The sequence below is a fragment of the Impatiens glandulifera genome, chromosome 7, assembly GCF_907164915.1.
Source record: "Impatiens glandulifera chromosome 7, dImpGla2.1, whole genome shotgun sequence".
Classification (NCBI taxonomy): Eukaryota; Viridiplantae; Streptophyta; class Magnoliopsida; order Ericales; family Balsaminaceae; genus Impatiens; species Impatiens glandulifera.
In genome coordinates, this window is record NC_061868.1 from 45,813,214 (window position 1) to 45,837,373 (window position 24,160).

Here is a 24,160-nt window from a genome sequence, read left to right on the forward strand (position 1 = left end):
TGCTTATAACTTTATACATTTCGATTTCTGGTGATATTTTTTCGAGTTTATGTTTATTCTTAGTAGTAAAAAAGATGAAGTTATAGATCGAAAGATATTTCTCATTTGTTCAATAATGAGTTATTTAAACTAATGAAAGATCTCTTACCAGTTTCTTATTATTTTGACTATACAGGTAAATGACTTAGTAGAACATTTTTTAACATTGAATATCAACTAATGAAAAAGACAATTTTCATTACCGCTCAAAATATTTAGTAGAAATTTTTCCAACACCGATTAATTGATTTGTTCGACCTACTCTAATTTTCCCCTCATTTTTATAAAACTCAAACGACTTCTACTTTTGAGTCACCTAAAAAAAATTTAGATCATTTTATAATTTTAATTTTTACAAATTTGATATATTATTTAATTTTTTGACTTTAATTCTTATAATTTATCACATTTGAAATCTTACATCTTTTTGGATATTTTTTTTTCTTTCAAACATCTATTTTTATTCGAAAGTAGATATTAGATAAGATAATATTTATTGTTTGAATTAATGTTCTATCTTTCAAACTCAACTTGAACATTAAAATTGTTTTTTAATAAAATTTAATATGCTATGATATGATAAAGTTAATTAAAAATAAATCCCATAAAAATAATTGTATCACATGAATTTTCTTAAATTAAAAATAATATCATAAATTTCAACTAATAAAGAGACCCTCTTTCCTATGTAATTATAAGTATCTTAACCAAATGTAATTTATAATTTATATATAATGGTATACTTAAAATAGAAAATAAATAAAAGCAACGTAAATTACCGGTAATTTCTTTACATTTTCATGAAAACTACTTAATGCTTAGCTAATTAATGAATTTATTTCAAACCAACCACCATATTATTGGAATTAAAATGGAAATAAAATAAAATAAAGAAAGACTATAAGTCTAGAACCGACGCTTTATAAAACCTTGCTCAATTTACTTACTGTATATTTTTCTGGTCACACTAACTGCCTACAGGATACAGAAATGGAGTCTCTCCATTCTCAACGCCAATTCCTGAGCTAGGTCTCTCTTTCTAGAAAAAACGATTCAAATTGGAGTTCGTCAATCTGCAATCTCTGATGTGTTTTCATATATGAGCAGTGTTTTCAATTTCTTACGTTTTGATTAATCTTGTGTGAATTTCTTCGTCCGTTCTCAGATCAGATGCCGTCTCTACGAGTTTTGAATTTTGTTGAAGATGAGAGGAAGTATTGGCGGTACTCCTAGTTCCGCTGAAGCTCGTCACCGACTTCCCGTAACCGTGTAAGTTCTTCGTTATCTCTCTCTCTACGTAGATGACTGTTGACTGATGTGTATGTGTTCTAGCGTAGCTTGCTTCTGTTTGTATTGTTATGAACTAAGTGCGTAATGTGCATTGTTGATGTCGGTTTTACTGCATAAAGTTATGCTAGAAACTGGAATTTAGAGGATGTTGTGATGATTATAGTTCAGATCAGGAGATTATTTCCTTTTTCAATGAGATCTTGTATATATATATTTGAAGAAATTCTTTGGCAAACTTAATTAGCCTGATTAATTTGAGAGCAACCGCATTTTACCTGTCCTGAGATCAGCTATTGGAGTTGTTTTCGTAACATAGTTGTCTCGAAAAGGCCTTGGGAGGGATTTTGGAGTCATAATCAGGTTTTAGGAAACTAGTTAGGTACGTGTATTATATATAGCTATTGTTAATACTGATCTAACTAACTAAGAATCGAACTTATTTTAAACTAGAAACGATAAATAGGATATTGATAAATCTCTAATGAATAGGATTTTAGAGGATGTTGTAGTGATTATAGTTCAGATCAGGAGATTATTTCCTTTTTCAATGAGATCCTGTATATATATATTTGAAGAAATTCTTTGGCAAGCTTAATTAGCTTGATTAATTTGAGAGCAACTGGCATTTTACATGTCCTGAGATCAGCTATTGGAGTTGTTTTCGTAACATAGTTGTCTCGAAAAGGCCTTGGGAGGGATTTTGGAGTCATAATCAGGTTTTAGGAAACTAGTTAGGTATGTGGATTATATATAGCTATTGTTAATATTGATCTAACTAACTAAGAATTGAACTTATTTTAAACTAGAAACGATAAATAGGATAATGATAAATCTCTAATGAATAGGGGATTAACATAATCTGAATATAAGTTAATTGTAACATGGAATAGTGAGTATTGGAAGGCATATATGAAGTGCTGGTTTTGTTCTCGTCCCATTCTGTGCCCTTGGAGGGATTTTGTCTTCAATTCTAAACCGGGCAAGATAATGTAACACGTGACATGCTTATTCCCTTTCTATTCTTCAGATATGATTCTCAAACTATTGTGTTAGTGACTGTATTGTTTTGGGATTATTTAGACATTCTACACAATCTTCATGCAATGTTTTGTTCAATCACTGATCTCTTTTTCATATACATGGTGCAGTGAAGAACCAAACAAGCGAAAGACTTTTAGAATCAAGAGTGCCCATCGTAGTCTCTTTCAATATAGGAATTGGAACTCCAGGTTCTCCACTTTGAAATTCATACTGGTCATCGTCGTTTTGGGGGGACTCTATACACTCTTCCACTCACCATCCGTTTACAACACAGACCATCCATCAGATTATGCATCTAGGTTTCTACTTGATCTATCAGACCATTACTTTCTCGGTTTTGTGTGCTATTAGCAAGATTCTTAAGACAAAAATCAATATTTTGTAGGCCAAGTCTTGCAGATTTATGGACAAGGGAAACACCTCATGTTGATCATCGTTATGCATCATCGTTGGATATAGATTGGGCCCAAATATCAGTGGTAACTGAGAGCTTGACTGGTACAAATGCATATCAAGGCATAGGCATACTAAACTTCAACAACAGTGAAATCAACCATTGGAAGGAACTTATTCCTGATGCAGAACATGTTATCCTCCATTTGGATCCCGTTTCAAAAAACACCACGTGGAATTCATTGTACCCAGAATGGATAGACGAGGAAGAAGACTACGAGTTTCCTGTTTGTCCTTCCCTTCCAAAACTTAAAGTTCCTGGAAAGCCACGGATAGATCTCGTTGCTGTCAAACTTCCTTGTAATAAATCAGGAGACTGGTTAAGAGATGTTGCCCGTCTTCATTTACAACTTGCAGTTGCAGACTTAGCTGCATTCGCTAAAGGCTATCATCCACTCTTTGTACTTCTAGTAACTGATTGCTTTCCAACTCCAAATCTTTTCAGTTACAATGAACTGGTTGAGCATGGAAGCAGTGTGTGGTTATATGAGCCCAATCTTCACAGATTAAAAGAGATGATACAACTCCCAGTTGGGTCTTGTGAGCTTGCAATTCCTCTGCGAGCTAAAGGTAATTTTTATTTTTTTGGCGATGGTTAAACTGATAAAATATAATTTCCGCAACTTTTTTTTTATACATATACAGAGAATACATATTCTGGGAACCCAAAGCGAGAAGCTTACGCCACCATCCTACATTCAGCACACGTGTATGTCTGCGGTGCGATCGTCGCAGCTCAGAGCATCCGCATGGCTGGTTCCACGCGCGACCTGGTTATACTTGTGGACGACACGATCAGCAGTTATCATCGTGAAGGACTGGAGGCTGCTGGCTGGAAAATTCGAACCATAGAGAGAATAAGAAACCCGAAAGCTGAACGAGATGCTTATAACGAATGGAACTACAGCAAATTCCGCCTCTGGCAGTTGACGGATTATGATAAGATAATCTTCATCGACGCTGATTTGCTTATTCAACGAAACATGGATTTCCTTTTTCAGATGCCTGAGATATCAGCCACGGGTAATAATGGGTCCCTTTTTAATTCAGGTGTGATGGTTATCGAGCCGTCGAATTATACATTCGAGCTGTTGATGGATCATATAAACGAGATAGAGTCGTATAACGGAGGAGACCAGGGGTACTTGAACGAGATCTTCACATGGTGGCATAGGATTCCGAAATACATGAACTTCTTGAAGCATTTCTGGGAAGGAGATGAGGAAGAGAAGAAAGCTGTGAAAACAAGCCTGTTTGGTGCGGATCCACCTGTTTTATATGTGATACATTATCTCGGTTTAAAACCATGGCTTTGTTTTCGTGACTATGACTGTAACTGGAATGTGGATATATTACACGAGTTTGCGAGTGATGTTGCACACAAGACGTGGTGGAAGGTTCACGACGCGATGCCAGAGAATTTGCATAAGTATTGTTTGCTCCGGTCGAAACAGAAGGCGTCTCTTGAATGGGACAGGAGACAAGCCGAGAAAGGGAATTACACGGATGGACATTGGAAGGTTGAAATTCAAGACCCTCGGTTGAAGATTTGTTTTGAGGACTTTTGTTATTGGGAGAGCATGCTTTGGCATTGGGGTGAAACCAACTGGACTGATGCAACCGCCATCGCTCCACCACCACCGTCGCCGCCAGTACTGCCACTGCCTGCTTAAAGCAGCGTCTTTTTCAGATTTGTGATTTTTCTTTTAGGATTTCCATGTGAGGAAGTTTGTCTTTGTTTGAGAATACAACACATACAAAACCATGAGTGTAATTGTAATGGTAACGGTAAAATGATTACAGTAATGCTGTAGTAAGTGATGTGAATTGAAAAAATGATAATAGCGAGAGGTAACAAAATTTCGGATAGTTATGCTATTTCTTTCTAACTAAATTGCCCACCAAAATAATAAAAAATATAGTAGTCTCGTTGTCTAATACCGCAAATCTTAAATCCACATTTCCTAATTAGCATCAGTAACGATAGAGAGTTAAAATATGGTGTTGAGAATAATGTGAGAACACGTGATTGCAGATTAAATTTAAGTCAAATCACGTGTTGTCGTATCATTTTCGAGACAATTCATGATACAAAATTTCAGCTCTCCATCGTTATTCTTTATTTAAACGATGCGTTTATGTATGCAGGCGACAAGTGGAGAGAAAATGAGTTTATTATCAACCGTTTGGTGTTGGAGTATCACAGAAACCTCTGTAATTCCACCTTCTTCTTCGTTAGCCAACCATGGAGGATTTTCCTGGCCAATCTGTTCTCGTGAAAATCTTCACCTGTCACTCTCATCTTCGTCTTTGTCATATCGATTTCATCGTCCCCCGAGAAGCCGGTGGTCTATCTTTCTCCAGGCAAAAAACGGGAAATCAGGTTCAGAACCAGCGCTGAAGCCGAGCATAGTTGAAGAAGCATTATTCGACGACGACGAAGATGAAATTATCTTCGAAGAAGACGGTAACTCTTTCTCCCTCCCCCGATTTGCATTATATAATTATGAATTTCTTCAAATTAGGTTAAGTTTTTTTACTGTATAGAAGATATGATGGATGATGATGAAGATGATGATGAATACTTTGAAGATGAGATTGCAGAAACCTACGTGAGTTCAATCAGTGAATAGTTTCTCACCATTTATATGTTTACATTAGTTAATTAACATTCATCCATTAAAGGCTGGTGATGGAGCAGATGGAGGAGGAATCTCACTTGCAGGAACTTCATGGGATAAAGAAGCTTTAATATTAGCTGAAAAAGTCTTACTTTCTTTTGAAGGAGACTTGAAAATATATGCATTTCGTTCATTACCAAATTCCACAATTCAAGTTCGCATTGAGAAGTTATCAAACAAGTAATTCCCAACTCCCCATGTTTTGATTCATCTATGAACTATAAAATTGAAAATAGTTCATTTAACAGGTCTGGTTCACCAACTATGAGTGATATTGAGGCATTTTCATCTGCCTATAGAAAAAGGTTGAATGAAGCTGAACTTACAGGTTCTATTCCTAATGACATTTCCCTAGAGGTATCTTCACCTGGGGTTGAGAGGGCAGTTAGGATACCCGAAGATTTGGACCGGTTTAAGCATCGTGCTATGCATGTTAAATATGTAACAATTGGGGATGATTTGTTGAAGGAGACTAGTTATGGTGTTTTCAGGCTTATTTCATTTGATGTTGAAGATAAAAGTTGCACATGGGGTTTAGCAGATGTAAGAGTTAATAGGGAAAAAGCAGGGAAAGGAAGACCACTTAATAAGAAGCAAAGGGAGTGGCAGGTAAACACTTCATTTGATTCTTTACTGTTAGTTCGCATCTATTCCGAAGCATGATAAAGGTTATATGACAAGAGTCGGGTTTAGGGTTTATGATTTATTATATTCGATTCACATTCAAATCATATAATCTCTATTGAAATCGTAGTTTGTTCATGTGAGGACTTGTAGTTGAGCTTTAAGTTGATTTCAGCTCTTATGGGTTATGTGGATTGTGGACATTTTTAGGGCATTTGTTTTCATTAAGGATGTAAATGAACTTGCTCTTGAGCTATTCGAATCTCGACTCAGTAAAAAGTTGGTTTGAGCCTCGTTGGTTAGTCTTAACGAGCTCGTTTAAAAGCTTGAAGATTAATCGAGTAAAGCTAGAGCTTTAGATATTTGGTTTGTCAGTTTGCGAACATGTGTCGTTTAGAGGCTCTATATGAGTTCGAGAATATGTTCCTTTAGAGCTAAAATTTTCTTTTAGGTCTCTAAACTAAGTTAGCCTGGAAAAGTTTGAGCCCTAATATATGCAAATGAGCTACCAACCCTAGTTTTCATAAATTTTTGTTCCCATTTTGATTAACTTATGTTTGAGTTTTCTGCAAATGGATTTCCAGATTTTAACTATTTTGTTGTATATTTATGTTTTTTATCTTAAAAATAAATTATTTTTAATGGAAAAAATCACAAAAATAATAATTAATGTTAAGATCTATACAAAATATATATAATCTAAAACTAGGTTAGTATGATTTAATATTAAATTATAAGGAAAAAATACAAATCATTTTGTTCTAATAAATCATTATTTATTACTTTGAACCGGTTATTAGCCTTCTCAATTTAAAAAAATACATTATTTATTAAAAAAATTACAATAATAATTAATACTTTTATTTATTTTGCCAAGTGGAAATAGTGTTAACCAATATATTACAAAATTCTCAAGATTATATTAACAACCCTCACATAGAATAAGCCCTGGTTTTAATAAAGTAAAAAATTAAAATATATATAAAAAAAAAAAAACACATTTCAGAGGATAATTTTTGTTTGAGACGAGTCTATTCTCACCAAATTTCATTAATTTTAATGAGCCATTAAATTATTTCAAAAGAAAACAAATATTAAAAACATAATTCTTTTTAACTTTCAAAAGTTGAAGATAAACATAAAACAAAAGTGACAACACATCAAATAAAATCAAATTGAATTCATTAATTTTAGTAAGCCATTAAAAATATTATTTTTTAAAGAAACAAGTTATTACAAACATAATTTCTTTAACTATTTTATACAAAATAGATTATGTAACACCCCTCACTCCTAATCTACTTAAACCGAGGAGGGATGTTTGAAAACGTAAATACATAAACGGAAAAACATAAACATGTGCGGAAGCGTTTGTTAAGTATAAAAAGTGGTGTTACAAAATTTCGGTTTATAAAATCAAGTCACGGTCCTTTTTTATAAAATTCAGACATTTAATAATAGACCCAACAAAGGGCTCGGTCTTCTGTCTTGGTCCCTCATTTCACACACATTCCTGCACCTTGTCCCACTCCAAGCCTCCTTTTACTTGTCCTAAAAAGACTATGACTGTGTACCTACACCACACAAACATATTGAGTCTAAAGACCCAACAAGTTATAAAACAGATTGTAGAAAAGATATTTTAAAAACTTCTTTGGATCCACATGCTGGTTTGTAAAGTATATCATCATTTGTGAAAGTACAGTAAGATCTTAAGCACATATTGACCCTTTATAATTCAGAGCTGATCCTGAAAGTTAGAAATCCAGTTTGAGCACATATTTGGATAGGCACTCTTCGGAGTCTATCCCTAAAGTCCACAACCTGGTTCGACACTTGTCTGTGTGGGTAGGATCTTCTAGAGCTCATCCCAGAAGTTCAGTCCCAATAGAAACATCAGCACATATTTTGGAATTAGACTACCAGAGCTCATCCTGAGTAGCCCTCCTCCCATTCCGTAAATTCTCATACATCATTGTTCACAATGATTCCATAAAACGTTTCATACTTTGGAAACCGATCCTTCTTTTGAAAACAGATCCTTGTTTAGAAAAGAGGTGGTATTTTGGAAAACAAATTGTCCTTTGAAAAATAGATTATCTTTTGAAAAACAGATTGTTCTTTAAAAACAGTTGTTTATCATTAAAGATATGGATATGCAATGAAAATGCTTGTCACCTGCTGGTCATAAGCATGGGAAGGATAAATAGGTTAGTCACCTGTTTGTCACATGCTGGTCATAAGCATGGGAAGGATAAATAGGCTGGTCACCTGCTTGTCACCAGTTTGTTAAATAAGCATGGGATGGAAAACTAGGCTGGTCACATGTTTGTCACCAGCTTGTTGAATAAGCATGGGATGGAAAACTAGGCTGATCACCTGCTTGTCACCAGTATGTTGAATAAGTAAGGGTTTGAAGCATGAGGTGACTAAGCATGAGGTGGTTAAGAATGATGTGGCTAAGCATGAGGTGGATAAGCATGAGGTGGCTAAGCATGAGGTGGAAAATATAATCAGTCGTATCCCCTCGGTCGGACTCTCTCGGTCGGACCCTATCGGTCGTGACATAGATTTCTCTCGGTCTTCTCGGTCCTAAGACATATTTCTTCGGCCCTGACACATATTTCTCGGTCCTAACACATATTTCTTCGGTCCTAAATCTCAGATTTGTCTCGGTCCTAATTTTCAATCACAAGAGTGTTTGGTCTTGGCCAAGACAGAAAGTATTCGGTCAAATCTGAATTTTAGGATGTGATAGTTTATGTATCTTATTAATTACATTAATGTAACTATTATATTTTTACAGATAAATTAAAAATTATTAAAATGCTTAAATGATACAAATATAAAAAATTGATTATTATTCATATTTATATTAACAATTATTTAATGTGTTTTAAAATTAGATGGTAAAATAAATAATAAATAAAAATATAATATAATATAATATCTTTCTATATAAATTCATTTAATTTTTTAATTAATGCACTTTACTAATTGATAAATTTCTGTTATTTTATTATTTCTGTTGTACCTATAAAAGCCACATAATTTTATATTAAAAAAATTTATTATCATAAACTTTTAAATAACTTACAAATTAATTGGGTTAATTCAAATAAATTTAATATTATTGGATCAACATACCCTGTATTTTCATAAGGGATAAGATTTTGTCTAAAGCATTTCTTGGAAGGAGGATTCCGGCTACTTGGGATGTGTGTATAGTGAACATATTTTAAACTTTCTACTTTTTGTTTCTCAAACAAATATTATAAGTATTTCATATAATTTATATTATTATTTTTTCCATTCTTATTAATTCATGTAGGTAAGAATAAAAATGTTATACAAATGATAAGAGTAGATGCCTATGAAATCAAATATTTTTAAAATGGAAGCATTTGTATGACATGATCCATGCATTAGTAGAGTTTGAAAATTTAATATATCAACATAATTGAGAACTGAGAATTGAGCATATGATGTAGTTTAATTATCACGTTTCAAACCTAAATTTATGTTGGACAGATCCAACATGTTATAAAACATTGAGAGACATTATTAGTATTTCTCTTTTCATAGTGTTTTACACTAATTCTTTTTCAATTCTCGATAATTTTCGTGCTATCCGGGTGAATCGTATACCGTGAGTAGTGTGCTTCCTCTAGTACTTCCTTCTTCACAACCTCATTATTCGGAATACATAATCTATTTTGGAATCGTGAAATTTCATCACTATCCAATCAAAAGTTGGTGTTCCCATTTTGTTAAATCTCTTTTTTAATAACTTTTAACCTTCTCGACTAGAGTATGACGAATCATTAAACTTGAAATCAGAAAATACTCTCTTGACGGTCTTTTACTCAAAGCGAGTTGAACATGCATCAACGAAGATTGTTAGTCTCATTCAAAATTATAATTTATCAATAAATTACCATCCTCGGAAAGGCCAATGTGGTTGCAGACAATGAGCTATGGAAGATCGGAGACCAGCAACTCCTTCGTTCATTTTCTTCCTGCTCAAACTTCGTTCTTTTCCATTGCCTGCCTTTTTTTCTTTCTTTCTCACCCTCACCCATTTTTTTTCTCTTCAAACTAATTTCTCATTTTATTTCAAATGGCAGTAAACCAGAAGTGTAAATCTCAAATATTGAAATGGAGTATTTTCTATGCTCCCTTGTCAATGTGTAACTATTGTCTTTTAATAAAAACCAAAAGACACATCTCCATGTTCATTTTAAAAAAAATAAAAAGTTTGAGCATAGGACATGTCAAATTTGTCAATAGATACATATAGTTAGTGTACAAAGGCAACAAGACACTTGAAGGATAGACAAGGGCAATCACCAGAAAAATTAACCTCGTTCAAAATATTTTGAACATAAAAATATTGATAAATTTTTTTAAAAATATTTTGTTGTCAAGTATCTTACATAACCAATGTTGATTTAAATAAAAATTTTATTGATGTTTTCTCGTTAAACCAAGTTCAAGTTTTGAGGTACATAAGAGCCTAGAGCATATATATTAATTTTTATTTTTTTCTTCTTCTTAAAGAAATTGCTCCATAAATTAATATATAAAACCTTAGTTCACATCTATCAAATTGGGCTCTTTATTGACGTTGAATTGAAATTTCAAATTTCTTATTTCAAATATCATAATTGTACTTTTTTTTATTATTATTATTGAATTGGACTTTTCGTTGACATTGAATTGAGATTTCATATATCTTATTTCAAATCTCATAAATTTGGACTTTTTATCAAATTTGGTTCTTTGTTGACATTGAATTGAGACTTCATATCTCTTATTTCAAATCTCATAATTTTGGACTTTTTATTGTTAAAATTATACCAAAACGATATATTGTCTTAATATACGTGATATTTATAAATAAATAAAATATTCATGTCAATGAAATAACTACTGTGAAGATTTTGAATATCGATTTTATAACTTTTTCAGATTGTAAGGTTTAAAATAAGAAATTCAAAATCTCAATTAACCCAATAAGAACCCCATTTTGACAATTCAACCTATTTGGTTACATACAAGTCAAATCTTAAAAGTTATTATATATATTCCCACCTTAAAATAAAGTTAAGGGGTTACTTTCTTCAATTATTTCTCTACACTTTTAAAAATCAGTTATTTTTGGGAAATCTGAACAATTATTACTCCGAATATCCTATCATCTTCTTCACCGCCGTTGCACTCTCTCCCAGTCGCTGTTTCCCAACGTCTCTCTCTGAAATTCAGAATCATTACTCATTCCATAACGGGAATAGTTTTATATACAGAATGATGGAACTCGTCATGAATCTATATATAGAAAATTCGAGTCATTTCTCTAGCTTAAACCCGCCCATACTTCACGTGGCCTCTGTTTGTTCACTTACATTCATTTGTCTATATATACAAACTGAAATTCTCAAACCTAATCAAGTTTCAGTTGTGGGAAAAAAGAAAGATGGGTTTTTGTTTGGGGTTGAGTTTGAGTTTGAGTTGGGTTTATATGCTAATGCTCACCATGTGTTTGATGTATTACGTGAATGGATACCCAAAAGAGGATCTTGTGGAAAACCTCCCTGGACAGCCTATGGTTAGTTTTAGACAGTATAGTGGGTATGTTGATGTGGATGTTGAAGCTGGGAGGAGTTTGTTTTATTACTTTGTTGAAGCTGAGACTAATCCTGATCATAATCCCCTCACCCTTTGGCTTAATGGAGGTCAAATTTCTTCAAAATTAGTTAATTGTTTTGTAATACCATTCCATTGCATGTATTTCATATAATTTGATTTCAGGTCCTGGTTGTTCATCAATTGGTGGTGGGGCTTTTACTGAATTGGGTCCTTTCTTCCCTAGTGGTGATGGTCGTGGTCTTAGGAGAAACTCCATGTCTTGGAACAAAGGTATAATCATCTAGTTTTGTTTATTATGTATCATAATGAACTCCAAATTGATGCATTTTGTTGAATTTAGCATCGAATCTTCTGTTCGTCGAGTCTCCAGCTGGAGTGGGATGGTCATATTCCAACACCACTTCAGATTATGTTCGTGGAGATGATACCACAGGTAATTTCTTGATCAATTTAAGGTTGAAGTTGATTAGAAAAGAGAGACGGTTTGAATTTAGTTGATTAATTTGCAGCTATGGATATGCGTATGTTCTTTCTGAAATGGTACGAAAAGTTCCCATCTTTCAAGTCCAGAGCTTTGTTCCTCACCGGAGAAAGCTATGCAGGACATTACATTCCTCAGTTGGCTGTTGCTCTTCTAGACTATAATGAACAATCTAATAAACCTAATTCTTTCAAGTTCAACATCAAAGGACTGGCTGTAAGAACTAGATTAGATCGATAATTCCCCCTTTTTTAGTTTCTTTCTTTCATCTTCTTCAACATATCATATGTATATTATACTGCAGATTGGGAATCCACTTCTGAAACTGGATCAAGACGTCCCAGCAACATACGCCTACTTCTGGTCACATGGGATGATTTCAGATGAAATTGGACTCACTATCATGAAAGATTGTGATTTCAAAGATTATGTCTTTAGTGGTCCGCATAATATGAGTAGTTCATGTAACAATGCAATCTCTAAAGCAGACGACATTGTTGGCGACTATATAAACAATTACGACGTTATTCTTGATGTCTGCTACCCATCTATAGTTGAACAAGAATTAAGATTGCGCAAAATGGTATCATCTGATAATATTATATATCAATCATTGTTAATTGTGAGCTTTGGTTATGCTCATGTTTTTATTGGCAATTGGCTTGCAGGCGACGAAGCTAAGTTTTGGAATTGACGTATGCATGGAATTCGAGAGAGTGTTTTACTTAAACATGCCTGATGTTCAAAAGGCTCTTCATGCAAATCGAACTAATTTACCTTACATCTGGTCCATGTGTAGTGGGTGAGTCTTTCTTTCTTTCGATCTTTCGAATTTTTCATGGTTGTGTTGTGCTGAGTTGAATGTTGTGTTTTTGCTTCAAATTAAACAGAGTTCTGAATTACACTGAAAATGATTCCAACACAAACATACTTCCCTTGATGAAGAGGATACTCCAAAACCATATTCCCATCTGGATTTTCAGGTAATATATATTTTCTTAAAACTTTTCTGTCTTACTTTCGAATAATTAAACTGATCCAAACCCGATACAAATGCAGTGGTGACCAAGATTCTGTGGTGCCATTGCTGGGATCAAGAACACTTGTACGAGAACTAGCCCATGATCTCGGGCTGAAGGTTACAATTCCATATTCTTCATGGTTTCACAAAGGACAGGTTTGATAAACTATGCCATATATTGATATTTGTATGCTTTAAACCTTAAAGAAATGAAACATTAATGTTATATTTCTAATTAAAAAACAGGTAGGGGGTTGGGTAACTGAATATGGAAAGCTATTAACTTTTGCAACTGTTAGAGGAGCTGCTCATATGGTGCCTTATGCTCAGCCATCGAGAGCTCTGCATTTGTTTTCTTCGGTTGTTCGTGGACACAGCTTGCCAAACTCGACAATCTTGAAGAATGAAATGTTTGTTTGATTTTAGTCGTTTTAAGTTTCTATCTATGTTTTCTGTCAAATATGCGATTTCTTTTCTATGTTAGATTCGAAAAGAACTCTACCTAGGATTTGAAATTTACACGAGTATGTAGTTTTAAATTATATATATCAAGGTTCCTTTTCTTTATTAATATATTAAAAGTATGTCCTGATATTGCTCATTATAGTGAATTGTGTGACAACATAAGATATTACTTTATATTTTTATTTTTTAACTGCATAAAGTAATCCCTTCCTTAACCTATGAAAGTAGTTCAAGTGTAAAAACCTTGTTCAATTTTTTTTCTTTCAATTAAGAGGTTGTTTAAGGTGATTATTTGAGTATTTTTATTTAAAATTAGTATATTCTATCATATTTTGTTTTATAAATTAAAATATATTACTTTATTTTAAAAAATAAAATAAATAAATAACTTAAATATTTATTTTCCATTAAACACAACTTAGAAAAAAAACCTTCCAATTAACAAACATGAAACAAGCACTAAAAATTCTAAGTTGAAACTCTATCATTTGATATTCAATACTCAAACCTTTACGATAATAACAATTTTGTATGCAATTATATTATGAAATGAATAGTTGTTTAAGTATAATGACAAAAATCTTATATTGGTAAAAAATCATACAAATAATACAAAATTAACGTGTGCGCAAATCTTCTAAAAGGACAATAAGCTCTCAATTTATTGATTTCCCACATCGAACCTGATATAATGTTAGCATGATAACATTGTGATGAATTCGCAAAGGTCGTTTGAGATGGTTAAAAACTCTACGATTTTTTTCTAACTGAATTACTTAACAGAAAATAATGGGAATATAACCTTTTTGTTTTAGACCTACAAATTTAGCTGACTCAGTTCAGTTTTCTAATACACACCAATAATTTTTCACATAATCTAATGAATACAATCAAAAAAATTATCGCCTATCTCGAGAATCTACAAATTCGATAATATGTTAGATGGTAAATGTTTATTTTATTTATTTATGTTAGGTTATTGTTGAGCTTATAAGTTATATCATTCTTATTATACATGTTTAACTTTTAAAAAATAAAAAATATTGAACTTTGGTTATGATTAGAAAGTAAAATTTATAAAAATAACAAAAATGAAAACATACCCTATCCCGCAGCTCTCTTCTTCTTCATAAGAAAATGGAAAACCTTTGTCTGGTGGTTCAGTCTAAAGTTTCTTCTTTGATTTGGCTTACATTACATGTCGCTAAAAACCTAAATATTTATTCACACAAGATCTGTTAACAGTTCCCGACGGCGGCGTAATCAACGTCAGCCAGAACCCAGAAGATGTCATTTCCAAAAGACCCATATCGTTTCAATTCCTCCCTTCTCGACTTCTGCACATCAACAAAGAACATACAAAAGTTAAAACAAATCCACGCAAGAACCATCATTTCAGGAATCTCATTCAACGATTTCATCCGATCAAAATTAATCTCCGCCTACTCCGCCTGCGGTCATATGTCCGACGCCACCACCATATTCTCCCTCACCCATCGCCGACCAGTCTTCCTTTACAACTGCCTCATCAGAGGCTTCTCATCTCTCACTCTCTTCCCCAAATCTCTATCAATATTCAAACAATTACTCCAATCCAACAAATCCATCAACCGCCACACTCTCCCTGCCGTTCTCAAATCCATTACAGGCATGACGTCGTTACAACTCGGCCGGCAGGTACACGGGGCGGTTGTGGTTAATGGGTTCTCATCTGATACTGCAAATTCGAATGCTTTGATTACAATGTATGGGAAATGCGGTGATGTTGGTGATGCATTGAAGGTGTTTGATAGAATGCTTGAGAGGAATTCAATTACTTGGTCTGCTGTTATGTCTGGTTATGGAATGCATGGTTTGTTTGAGGATGTTTTTGTTGTGTTTGAGAGGATGATTTGTGAAGGGATAGTTCCGGATGGAATAACATTTACTGCGGTTTTGAGTGCTTGTAGCCATGGTGGGGAGATTGAAAAGGGGAAAGAGTATTTTGAGATGATGGAGAAGAGATTTGGTTTGAAGCCGAGTTTGGAACATTATACTTGTATGGTGGATATGTTGGTTAGAAGAGGACGAAATGAAGAAGCTAAGGCTTTCATTGAAAGAATGGAAGATAAACCAGATGATGCTCTTTGGCGGGCATTTTTGGGAACTTCTAAAGCTTCAAGAGAAACACAGAGCAAATGAGGAAGATGTATGAACTTATTTTATTTTGTTTGTGTTTTAATATTAGAAATATTTTTTAAAATTATTTAATTATCATTAATTCTGTATATAAAGAATATTAATTTGTAAATAATAAAAAATAATAACTAAATGAGAATCTAAATATTAAATACAACAAAATTGTATAAATTAAAAATTATGATGACATTTTTTCATAGAACTCAATCTTGAAATTTTTTCGAGAACTCGAGAAGAGTTACAAGCCAAACAAATTAATGTATTGTCCGAAATTCTATCAAAAATTCTAAATAATAGTGAAATTGTCTAGTTGATGGTAGGTAACACCACTCATTCAAATCAAGGAATATACATATAAGAGAGAAAATGACTATTTAAAAGAGAAATAATTCTAGATCTAGCAACTTCATTTTTTTTTCTGCTAAATTTATGTACATAGATTCGAGAAAACATCACATAAACAATTGACGAGTATGAGCAACAAACGTACCAAAAAAAAAAAAAAAAGTGAGAGTTCCGTTGAAATTATAAAATTTAGAATGAAAAATCCAATATCAATTAACAAAATGTCACAAAAAAAACATACTAATGAATAAAACAATGCACCATCTTATACTTAAAAAAACCCATTAGGAGGTGTTCACAACCAAAATAAATTTTTTTATTCTTAAATGATTTTTTTTATAGAGAAATTTGAAAATATTATTAAGCATAATAATATTGAAATTTAATTAATAAATATTTATATAAATATACATACACGTGTGAAGCTGTTATATTTTTATTGGACAGTTGGCATTTTTTCACACGTGTCGAGCTATTATACAATCATTCTCTCACTATTGTTACGTTCGTGGGGATATGAATGAATCGAAGCGGTTACATCTCGTTATAATAAAACCAGGCCTTTCCAAAGAGACGAATTCATCGTCGTCGTTTCCAGCAGGATTATACATACACCTTCACACTGTAAGTAACTAACGAAGATAGATAATAGCATCGATGGCTGATACAGCTGGTCAGGTTATTCGTTGCAAAGGTAGTAATTGAGTTCCAGTACTAGCTTCTTCTGTTTGTATCTGTATAGTGAAATTTCCACGATAATGATAACAATCATAAGGATTCGTGCAGCTGCTGTAGCATGGGAAGCAGGAAAGCCATTGCAGATTGAGGAAGTGGAAGTGGCTCCGCCGCAGAAGGATGAAGTTCGTCTCAAGATTGTTGTCACCTCTCTCTGTCACACTGACATCTACTTCTGGGAGGCCAAGGTACGTCTTCGATCCAAGGAAACCGTTTGTTCTAGCTTCTTACGTTCTAATATCAGCTTTAGTTTTTAATCTTGTAACGAAATTAGCATCATTGTAAACTGTCTATGAAATTGTTAATTAACAATCGTCCATAAAGCTTGAGCAATTTAAAAGATGCTAGAGATTAACTGATAAGTTCATATCCATCCAAATCTGATCAGATCCGATCGCTTAGTTTTTGGACATAGATCTGGTGTACCTCGACTAGATGCTATGATAGTAAAGTAAACATAAGCTCAGTTAGAGCATAAACCGTGCGCCTGTTCAACAAAGCTGATACTAAGAGAGAACTGATAGAATCTATCAAAGAATATTGGAATGTGCCTATTTTGAAGCTGCAATTTGCAATCTGATTGTCTTTGATTTGTTTTCATTTGGAATAATCTGACAGAGATATGTGAATGTTATCAGCTTTCTGTGACTAAGTATATCAAATAGCTTGATGATGTGAACAACTTCTCAAATATAGAGAAGATATTAACCTATTATTGTATGACCAGCTCTTCTTTTTGAATTGCAGGGACAAACACCACTGTTTCCTCGAATTTTCGGCCATGAAGCTGCAGGGTAAGTTTATCTTCTATGTTTTGATCAATCATCAATTTAACTTTTAAAAGAGTTAGAGTATTTCATTAAGATCTGTTTTCGGGATGTAGAATTGTTGAGAGTGTTGGAGAAGGCGTGACCGAACTCCAACCAGGTGACCACGTTCTTCCTGTGTTCACTGGTGAATGTGGAGAATGCCGTCATTGCAAGTCTGAGGAAAGCAACATGTGTGACCTCCTGAGGATCAACACGGACAGGGGGGTTATGATTAATGATGGCAAGTCGAGATTTTCCATTAACGGAAAGCCAATTCACCACTTTCTTGGCACCTCCACGTTTAGCGAATACACTGTGGTTCACTATGGCTGCGTTGCTAAGATCAATCCTAATGCCCCTTTAGACAAGGTTTGCATTTTCAGCTGTGGCCTATGCACTGGTATGCAATATAACTAAGTCATAACCCTTAATGTTCACATCAAAAGAATTGATTGTTCTATATCTTAACATGGAATTCATAATTTAAAGGATTTGGGGCCATGGTTAATGTTGCAAAACCTACAAAGGGTTCTACAGTTGCTATATTTGGACTGGGAGCTGTAGGCCTTGCGGTGAGAAACTAATGATCTTTTCGACTTCAAATCTATAAGGTTTACAACGTTAACTTGCTTCACTAATATCAGGCTGCTGAAGGTGCACGAGTATCAGGGGCTTCGAGGATTATTGGAATTGATCTGAATGCGGATAGGTTCGAGGCAGGTGAGTAACTAGAAATTTGATGACAGTTGGTTGAATATGTGTCCTGTTTTGCTAAATGATTGTTGATAACTCTGCTCTTTGATTCTAACAGCTAAGAAATTTGGTTGTACCGAATTTCTGAATCCAAAAGACCATAGCAAGCCTATTCAAGAGGTTGGTTGATAATTAGCCTATTTGAAAACAAGTATTTTGTGTGATTTTTTTTCCATCATGATCATGATAATGTAATTAATGATCCAAAGTGTAGTATAGAGATTGAAATTGAGATGTTACAAATATCATCAGGTTATTGCTGAAATGACAGATGGGGGAGTGGATCGCAGCGTCGAATGTACTGGAAATGTTACCGCAATGATATCTGCATTTGAATGCGTCCATGATGTATGAAATCATATATCTTGCTTTAATTATATAACTATATTCATGATTAATAATAATAATGTAGGATAAAATGAATTTTATGTACATTTGTAACAGGGATGGGGAGTCGCTGTTTTAGTAGGTGTGCCCAATAAGGACGATATGATCAAAACCAGCCCCGTCAACTTTCTGAATGAGAGGACACTAAAGGGTACCTTCTATGGCAACTACAAACCGCGTTCTGATCTTCCTAAACTCGTCGAACAATATATGAACGGGGTAATTTCTAATTTCCTTGGTCCGTATGTCTTGTTTTTAGATAAATCATATTAACTTTCCTCTATAATCTATTAAAGGAAATAGAGGCGGACAAGTTTATTACACACGATGTCCCGTTTTCAGAAATCAACAAGGCGTTTGAATACATGATGCGTGGCGAGGGCCTGCGGTGCATAATCCGCATGTAGGTGCGTTGTTTTGTATGAACCTATCTTTTATGGTTGTAGCAATATAAATAAATATAAAGATATAGGAAACTTTATATATACATATATAAATAAATAAAGTTGGTTATACATGCATGGAATAGGTAAGTTTATATTATTACACAAATTAAGCATTGCCATGGGGTCAAGTTTATTTTGTTACACAAATTAATATATATAGATAAGAAGTCATCATATAAACAAATCACCATCGTGATTATTTTTAGTGTTTTGAGACACTGGATACTCCTTCCTCCAAGTCCAGTGGCTTTCTCCCCGAAACTTGTACAGTCTTCTTCTCGCTTTTCTTCGCCATCTCTTCAAAATGAACGTCGTCGTCAACTGAAATCGTCATGGCTTCCGAACCATGGGGTCCCTTTATAATGGACTCTTTTATTTTCAAGTGTTCGTCTGCACGAACAATACCAGTCTTCTTTTCCTCGGTTCTCTTTTGCTTTCTCCTAATGATGAAGAAAAACGTGGCAGCCCCCGCGATAATTGCACATGAGAAAAACCCGATAAAAGAGAAAAAGAAAATGACTATGATAGTGGAGGCCATTACTTATTATGTTCTTTAAGAGGGAGTATGAGTATGAGAAGAATATATTGATTAGTGTTGTGAGGAATGGGTTTGGGGCATTTGCAGATATATAGTAGGGAGAATGAGAGCAATGCTTGAAAGTTTTCAAAGACTTGACATGCATGCTAAGGAATCAATGGAGAAAACTTGTGTTATTCCTTCTCATCTTATTTGAGGGAGAAAGACAGTGATGTTCGATGTGGAAAGATTAAACTTTTTGCATATATATATTTAACACCCAAGTCTATATGTAAATGGTTGAGATTTAAAAAATATAACAAACTTAAATGTAATAATAGGGTGATAGATTATTTACTTATTTTATATGTTTGATTAATGTTCCTGTTGTTTTTGTGGTTGTAACCTACCTCTTGCAAAGTGCTGCAATAAATTTTTTATAGTCTGAGTTTTTTCATTTGAAGTGACTATTATTTAAACATTACAAAATTTTAGAAAATAAAATAAGTGGTATTAGACTTGTCACAATAAATTAACCTCAATGATATCATATCAATCATCAACTGGTAAGGGATCTCCAAAGTGTGACAATTTAGATGAAAGAAAAAAAAAATCTAGTTACAATTGACATTAAAAAACATATATATATACAACATTAACTATATATCTTTGCTGGAATCAAATCAAATCCAATAGATCTATTAAATTCAGGTATATTCTGCTAAAGATAGCAGTATGTTGGATTCTCAACTCTTCATCAAAAGATCCTTCAACAACCGGCAGACTGGAATGGACTAGTTACTTGGTCATCTCTTTGCAATGAAGGTCTTTGTTCAATCAAAAGAACAAATATAAAGAATCTTCTAATATATCCATCCCTATTGAGTATTGACAGTTTAAAAATAAAGACAAAACCAAATGAAAGTGTAAGACCAAACAACACACTCATCAATACTATTACCTAAAAGCAAGTTATTTTGAATAGGTTAGCCAAACTATATATATATAGGTATAAGAAGTAAAAGCACTTACAAAAGTTCTCTTCAATAGTCGAAACTCTTCATTTTGTCAGGCTTCAAAATATAAGCAAAAAGAATTTCGTTCCAAGTGTCGGGTACTCCAGGCAAACACCAATGACTACAATCGGGAACCATTGGATTATCACTCCATGTACCCACATGTGCATCACTCCTGAAAGCACTCATTGGAGTTACATGAATAGCTATAACCGGTATCATCAAATTATTCATCGTGTCCCTTATAATATCTGAAAACGGATTATTTTCCATTCCATTCGCTTCCGATAATGGTTCCATTGTAACATTGCAGGTCTGCTGACTAAAATTGAAAACAACCATATTATTACTATGTTTTTCAATCATGATCTTAAGTCTTAGCCTTACCTCCAATGAGCAGACTCAAAAGTTCTAAAGAACACTTGTGTCTTCTTTGAATCAATATTCTTTTCAAGCCAATTCCCCAAAGTTGCTAGTGCTGTTCTATAAGCAACTTGTATAGGCATCCCTAGTTTCATTTTTCCACCCACCTGGAAATAGCATCCTCTGTAGTACACATAATCATTTAGCAATCCAATCCAATCCAATCGAATTCAATACAAGAAACACGAAAATGTAAATTACTTACATTTCAAAAAGTTTGGTTGGTGTCCACCAATGGGCTGAATTGAAGATCAATACATCAGAACCTAACCATTCATGACTAGTATCTTGCAACTTATCAAGTTGAATCAACGACTTCACCCTCTTAGGAGCACGTTTCGACACAAACGTACTAGGTTGAACTAAGAAAATCGACCGATAGAATTCCACCATTAGATTATAGGAACTGAAACGAACTCGCAAATTCCTTATCTTTTTGGTAATCTTATTCCCATTGACTTCATAAACACTTGTCTTATCATCCACTCCTGTCATAAGCATACATATCATAGATTCCCATTGTGTTCTGCTCAAGGAATCGCCCACAAACACAACCCTTTTCCCCCTAAGCTTCTCAAGTATCATACTTACATCAAACCTTGGAATATTGCAGTTATTAGGCTGCCATCTCCATTTGAGATAACCTATATCTCTCCTTCCATTAGCTAAGCAATTGAAACCTTGTTCCACAAAAGGGCAAAGAGAGGCATTGTATAAAGGGTAGGTTTCATCATATACCCATTTCCCATAAAAGAAATTGCATTTATTCTCTTCTTCTGCATGATCTGAATTGGGAATCTTATAGACCTTCAGAATTGGATGAGAGGACTTGGACAGATATAGACACCAAATAAATGTAGCTAAAATGAAGGTGAGAAATGATCTGATCATAATCCTTACATTGATTAACCGAAAACTACAAACTCTATCAGTATTCCAGATCCTTTCCATTTTGACCCTCAAATGGAGTAATGAACACCAATGGAATCCACTCCTCAACTCAAGGATCTTCAATCACATAAATACAAAAATTAAAACCAGATTTTATAGGAATTTGGGGATTTCTCAATAGTGAGTAGAATTGGCAGCAACGGTGACTCACCGGAGTTGTTTTATGGCGGCGGTCGGAGACAGAAAAGGAGTGTTCTTGCTGCTGCTGCTGCTGCGGAGAAGGAATCTTCAATCTGTTTGTTCTGAAGGTGCTCCGGAAGGAGTTGAGGAAAGGGTGAAATCGAAACGCCACTTTGGCGTTGGATTTAAAGCTGCTGCTGCAGCTCCAAATTGGCGATGCGGTTAGCGATCGTCGGAAGGAAAGTTTCAGTCCATGGCGTTCTCATTGCTAGAGCAGTTAATTAGAGAGAGAGAGAGTTTTAGCAGAAAAATTAAAAAAAAAAAAGTAAGACAGAGAGAGAGAGAGAGAGAGAGAGAGAGACAGAGTGAGTTGCAGGGATTAGGAACCGATTCATAAAGAAGCATCCAACGTTGCAAAATCTGCCACTTATTTTATTCCACTCAAATAAATACACTCGAAAAAGATTACCAACTTATTGAAAATAATACTATTTGTTAAGTAGTTTAGGTGATTAGTATATTATATAAAGATAGAAAATGATATTATTAACTAGAAGGTGGGTTTTGACTTTGATTAAGTTTTGGTGAAACTCATATAATAATATTTGTTAGATGAATTGTTGAGCTTTTTGAGTCGATATATTTTTATTTATTTTAATATTAAATTTTAAAATAAATATTTTTTCTTCATAAATATTTAAAAGTTTAATTTCAATTTTGAGTCTATGAGCCAAACTTTTAGTTAAATAGTCGAGTCAGTTCGTTCAAAATCAAGTTCGTTCGAAATCAAGTTCGTTCGAGCTAATAAATTCTTAATTGAGTCAAGCTCAAACTCAAATTTGCTTGAGCTTGACTTGACTCATTTATAACCCTAGTTTCGATTTTTTTAGTGTGACTAATTTACGCGAGAACACGGGTTAAACAATAATTCGCATAATTCGCAGACACATTTTAACGAAACTTATTGTATTACATATACTTGAACCCAAGACCCCAAGACCTTAGGGAGATTAGATTATTTATCTATTTTTTGTCGCGTTATTAAGTTAAAAGAGGGAATTACTCATATTTAGGTGTGAATGACATTAAACAAATTAATCTTGAAATTTAATTCGAAATACATTAAATATTTTGGATTGAAATGAGTTCGAATTTAATTAAATTCGAATAATTCAAATTATTCAAATTAATATATATTTTTCAATTTATTTTTTTAGATTTTATTTCACCATACCATTATATTTTTTATTATTATTTAGGCAATGCTTTATTATTATTATTATTATTATTATTATTATTATTATTATTATTATTACTCAGTATCAAATTTTAATTAATTAATTAAAATATTTAAAATTAATAAATTAAAGTTTTAAAAAGAAAAAAAAGTAAATAAAATATTATTATAAGTAAATAAAATTAATTAAAAATATTAAATATTAATTAATTAGTAAAATAAATAAATTTATTAAGTAATTATATAAATATAAATGTTAAATTATATCCTAAAAACAGTACTAATTCAATCAAAATCCAATTATTATAAATTATATAATAGTTTAAAGATTGGATAACTATAATTTGGATCGAAGTTAATCATTTGCTAGTCCTTGTTTGATGTTTGATCACAATGTTAAAAGTTTAATTAAAAATATTAAACATTAATTAATTAAATAAATTTATTAAGCAATTATATAAATATAAATGTTAAATTAGATTAGTAACAATTCGATCAA

The 24,160-nt window shown here is 33.2% G+C and overlaps 7 protein-coding genes across 10 annotated transcripts; 5 read left to right on the forward strand and 2 right to left on the reverse strand.

The window, feature by feature from the left end:
* Positions 1 to 957: 957 nt before the first annotated feature.
* Positions 958 to 4,632, forward strand: LOC124910522 (putative UDP-glucuronate:xylan alpha-glucuronosyltransferase 3). 2 transcript variants are annotated; one of them, XM_047451176.1, is made up of 5 exons: positions 958 to 1,068; positions 1,205 to 1,308; positions 2,478 to 2,669; positions 2,756 to 3,393; positions 3,469 to 4,632. In XM_047451176.1, exons 2-5 carry the CDS (start codon positions 1,244 to 1,246, stop codon positions 4,494 to 4,496), a joined length of 1,923 nt encoding a protein of 640 aa, XP_047307132.1. In that variant the 5' UTR covers positions 958 to 1,068; positions 1,205 to 1,243; the 3' UTR covers positions 4,497 to 4,632. The 2 variants fall into 2 exon arrangements, with proteins under 2 accessions (XP_047307132.1, XP_047307133.1); XM_047451177.1 differs by having other exon boundaries at positions 1,016 to 1,102.
* A 294-nt stretch (positions 4,633 to 4,926) lies between these two features.
* Positions 4,927 to 6,393, forward strand: LOC124945724. 2 transcript variants are annotated; one of them, XM_047486212.1, is made up of 4 exons: positions 4,927 to 5,290; positions 5,374 to 5,435; positions 5,509 to 5,684; positions 5,753 to 6,393. In XM_047486212.1, exons 1-4 carry the CDS (start codon positions 4,954 to 4,956, stop codon positions 6,165 to 6,167), a joined length of 990 nt encoding a protein of 329 aa, XP_047342168.1. In that variant the 5' UTR covers positions 4,927 to 4,953; the 3' UTR covers positions 6,168 to 6,393. The 2 variants fall into 2 exon arrangements, with proteins under 2 accessions (XP_047342168.1, XP_047342167.1); XM_047486211.1 differs by having other exon boundaries at positions 4,928 to 5,290; positions 5,371 to 5,435.
* Positions 6,394 to 11,589: 5,196 nt separating this feature from the next.
* LOC124945475 (serine carboxypeptidase-like 42) lies at positions 11,590 to 13,714 on the forward strand. Its single transcript, XM_047485920.1, has 9 exons — positions 11,590 to 11,863; positions 11,940 to 12,047; positions 12,118 to 12,210; positions 12,287 to 12,474; positions 12,563 to 12,841; positions 12,927 to 13,060; positions 13,149 to 13,241; positions 13,318 to 13,435; positions 13,526 to 13,714. Exons 1-9 carry the CDS (start codon positions 11,605 to 11,607, stop codon positions 13,697 to 13,699), a joined length of 1,446 nt encoding a protein of 481 aa, XP_047341876.1. The 5' UTR covers positions 11,590 to 11,604; the 3' UTR covers positions 13,700 to 13,714.
* Positions 13,715 to 15,394: 1,680 nt separating this feature from the next.
* LOC124910048 (putative pentatricopeptide repeat-containing protein At1g56570) lies at positions 15,395 to 15,925 on the forward strand. The gene has a single exon (XM_047450673.1). It carries the CDS (start codon positions 15,395 to 15,397, stop codon positions 15,923 to 15,925), a length of 531 nt encoding a protein of 176 aa, XP_047306629.1.
* Positions 15,926 to 17,010: 1,085 nt separating this feature from the next.
* On the forward strand, positions 17,011 to 19,381 carry LOC124945046 (alcohol dehydrogenase 1). The gene is made up of 9 exons (XM_047485414.1): positions 17,011 to 17,190; positions 17,750 to 17,796; positions 17,886 to 18,211; positions 18,301 to 18,383; positions 18,456 to 18,531; positions 18,623 to 18,684; positions 18,817 to 18,912; positions 19,009 to 19,170; positions 19,248 to 19,381. Exons 1-9 carry the CDS (start codon positions 17,026 to 17,028, stop codon positions 19,356 to 19,358), a joined length of 1,128 nt encoding a protein of 375 aa, XP_047341370.1. The 5' UTR covers positions 17,011 to 17,025; the 3' UTR covers positions 19,359 to 19,381.
* Positions 19,382 to 19,599: 218 nt separating this feature from the next.
* On the reverse strand, positions 19,600 to 19,935 carry LOC124910049 (protein TRACHEARY ELEMENT DIFFERENTIATION-RELATED 6-like). Its single transcript, XM_047450674.1, has one exon. It carries the CDS (start codon positions 19,933 to 19,935, stop codon positions 19,600 to 19,602), a length of 336 nt encoding a protein of 111 aa, XP_047306630.1.
* A 501-nt stretch (positions 19,936 to 20,436) lies between these two features.
* LOC124945117 (protein trichome berefringence-like 7) lies at positions 20,437 to 22,738 on the reverse strand. Of its 2 annotated transcripts, XM_047485495.1 has the most exons (5): positions 22,456 to 22,738; positions 21,559 to 22,361; positions 21,318 to 21,476; positions 20,947 to 21,252; positions 20,437 to 20,792 (listed from the first exon to the last, which is right to left on the reverse strand). In XM_047485495.1, the coding sequence occupies exons 2-4, from the start codon at positions 22,302 to 22,304 to the stop codon at positions 20,958 to 20,960; spliced, it is 1,200 nt and encodes a 399-aa protein (XP_047341451.1). In that variant the 5' UTR covers positions 22,305 to 22,361; positions 22,456 to 22,738; the 3' UTR covers positions 20,437 to 20,792; positions 20,947 to 20,957. The 2 variants fall into 2 exon arrangements, with proteins under 2 accessions (XP_047341451.1, XP_047341450.1); XM_047485494.1 differs by having other exon boundaries at positions 20,437 to 21,252.
* Positions 22,739 to 24,160: the final 1,422 nt, after the last annotated feature.

What these genes read in the sequence shown, in the direction of transcription:
- LOC124910049 (XM_047450674.1), bottom strand. Translation starts at nt 19,935, where the DNA reads ATGGCCTCCACTATCATAGTCATTTTCTTTTTCTCTTTTATCGGGTTT.
- LOC124945475 (XM_047485920.1), top strand. Translation starts at nt 11,605, where the DNA reads ATGGGTTTTTGTTTGGGGTTGAGTTTGAGTTTGAGTTGGGTTTATATG. An exon ending in CACCCTTTGGCTTAATGGAG is followed by an intron (nt 11,864 to 11,939) that starts GTCAAATTTCTT and finishes ATTTGATTTCAG; the next exon opens with GTCCTGGTTGTTCATCAATT. An exon ending in TCGTGGAGATGATACCACAG is followed by an intron (nt 12,211 to 12,286) that starts GTAATTTCTTGA and finishes ATTAATTTGCAG; the next exon opens with CTATGGATATGCGTATGTTC.
- LOC124945046 (XM_047485414.1), top strand. Translation starts at nt 17,026, where the DNA reads ATGATAACAATCATAAGGATTCGTGCAGCTGCTGTAGCATGGGAAGCA. An exon ending in TCTACTTCTGGGAGGCCAAG is followed by an intron (nt 17,191 to 17,749) that starts GTACGTCTTCGA and finishes TTTGAATTGCAG; the next exon opens with GGACAAACACCACTGTTTCC. An exon ending in TGCGGATAGGTTCGAGGCAG is followed by an intron (nt 18,532 to 18,622) that starts GTGAGTAACTAG and finishes TGATTCTAACAG; the next exon opens with CTAAGAAATTTGGTTGTACC.
- LOC124945724 (XM_047486211.1), top strand. Translation starts at nt 4,954, where the DNA reads ATGCGTTTATGTATGCAGGCGACAAGTGGAGAGAAAATGAGTTTATTA. An exon ending in ATGAGATTGCAGAAACCTAC is followed by an intron (nt 5,436 to 5,508) that starts GTGAGTTCAATC and finishes CATCCATTAAAG; the next exon opens with GCTGGTGATGGAGCAGATGG. An exon ending in ATTGAGAAGTTATCAAACAA is followed by an intron (nt 5,685 to 5,752) that starts GTAATTCCCAAC and finishes TTCATTTAACAG; the next exon opens with GTCTGGTTCACCAACTATGA.
- LOC124910522 (XM_047451176.1), top strand. Translation starts at nt 1,244, where the DNA reads ATGAGAGGAAGTATTGGCGGTACTCCTAGTTCCGCTGAAGCTCGTCAC. An exon ending in CCATCAGATTATGCATCTAG is followed by an intron (nt 2,670 to 2,755) that starts GTTTCTACTTGA and finishes AATATTTTGTAG; the next exon opens with GCCAAGTCTTGCAGATTTAT. An exon ending in AATTCCTCTGCGAGCTAAAG is followed by an intron (nt 3,394 to 3,468) that starts GTAATTTTTATT and finishes ATACATATACAG; the next exon opens with AGAATACATATTCTGGGAAC.
- LOC124945117 (XM_047485495.1), bottom strand. Translation starts at nt 22,304, where the DNA reads ATGGAAAGGATCTGGAATACTGATAGAGTTTGTAGTTTTCGGTTAATC. An exon ending in CCAACCAAACTTTTTGAAAT is followed by an intron (nt 21,477 to 21,558) that starts GTAAGTAATTTA and finishes TGTGTACTACAG; the next exon opens with AGGATGCTATTTCCAGGTGG. An exon ending in TTTGAGTCTGCTCATTGGAG is followed by an intron (nt 21,253 to 21,317) that starts GTAAGGCTAAGA and finishes TTTCAATTTTAG; the next exon opens with TCAGCAGACCTGCAATGTTA.
- LOC124910048 (XM_047450673.1), top strand. Translation starts at nt 15,395, where the DNA reads ATGACGTCGTTACAACTCGGCCGGCAGGTACACGGGGCGGTTGTGGTT.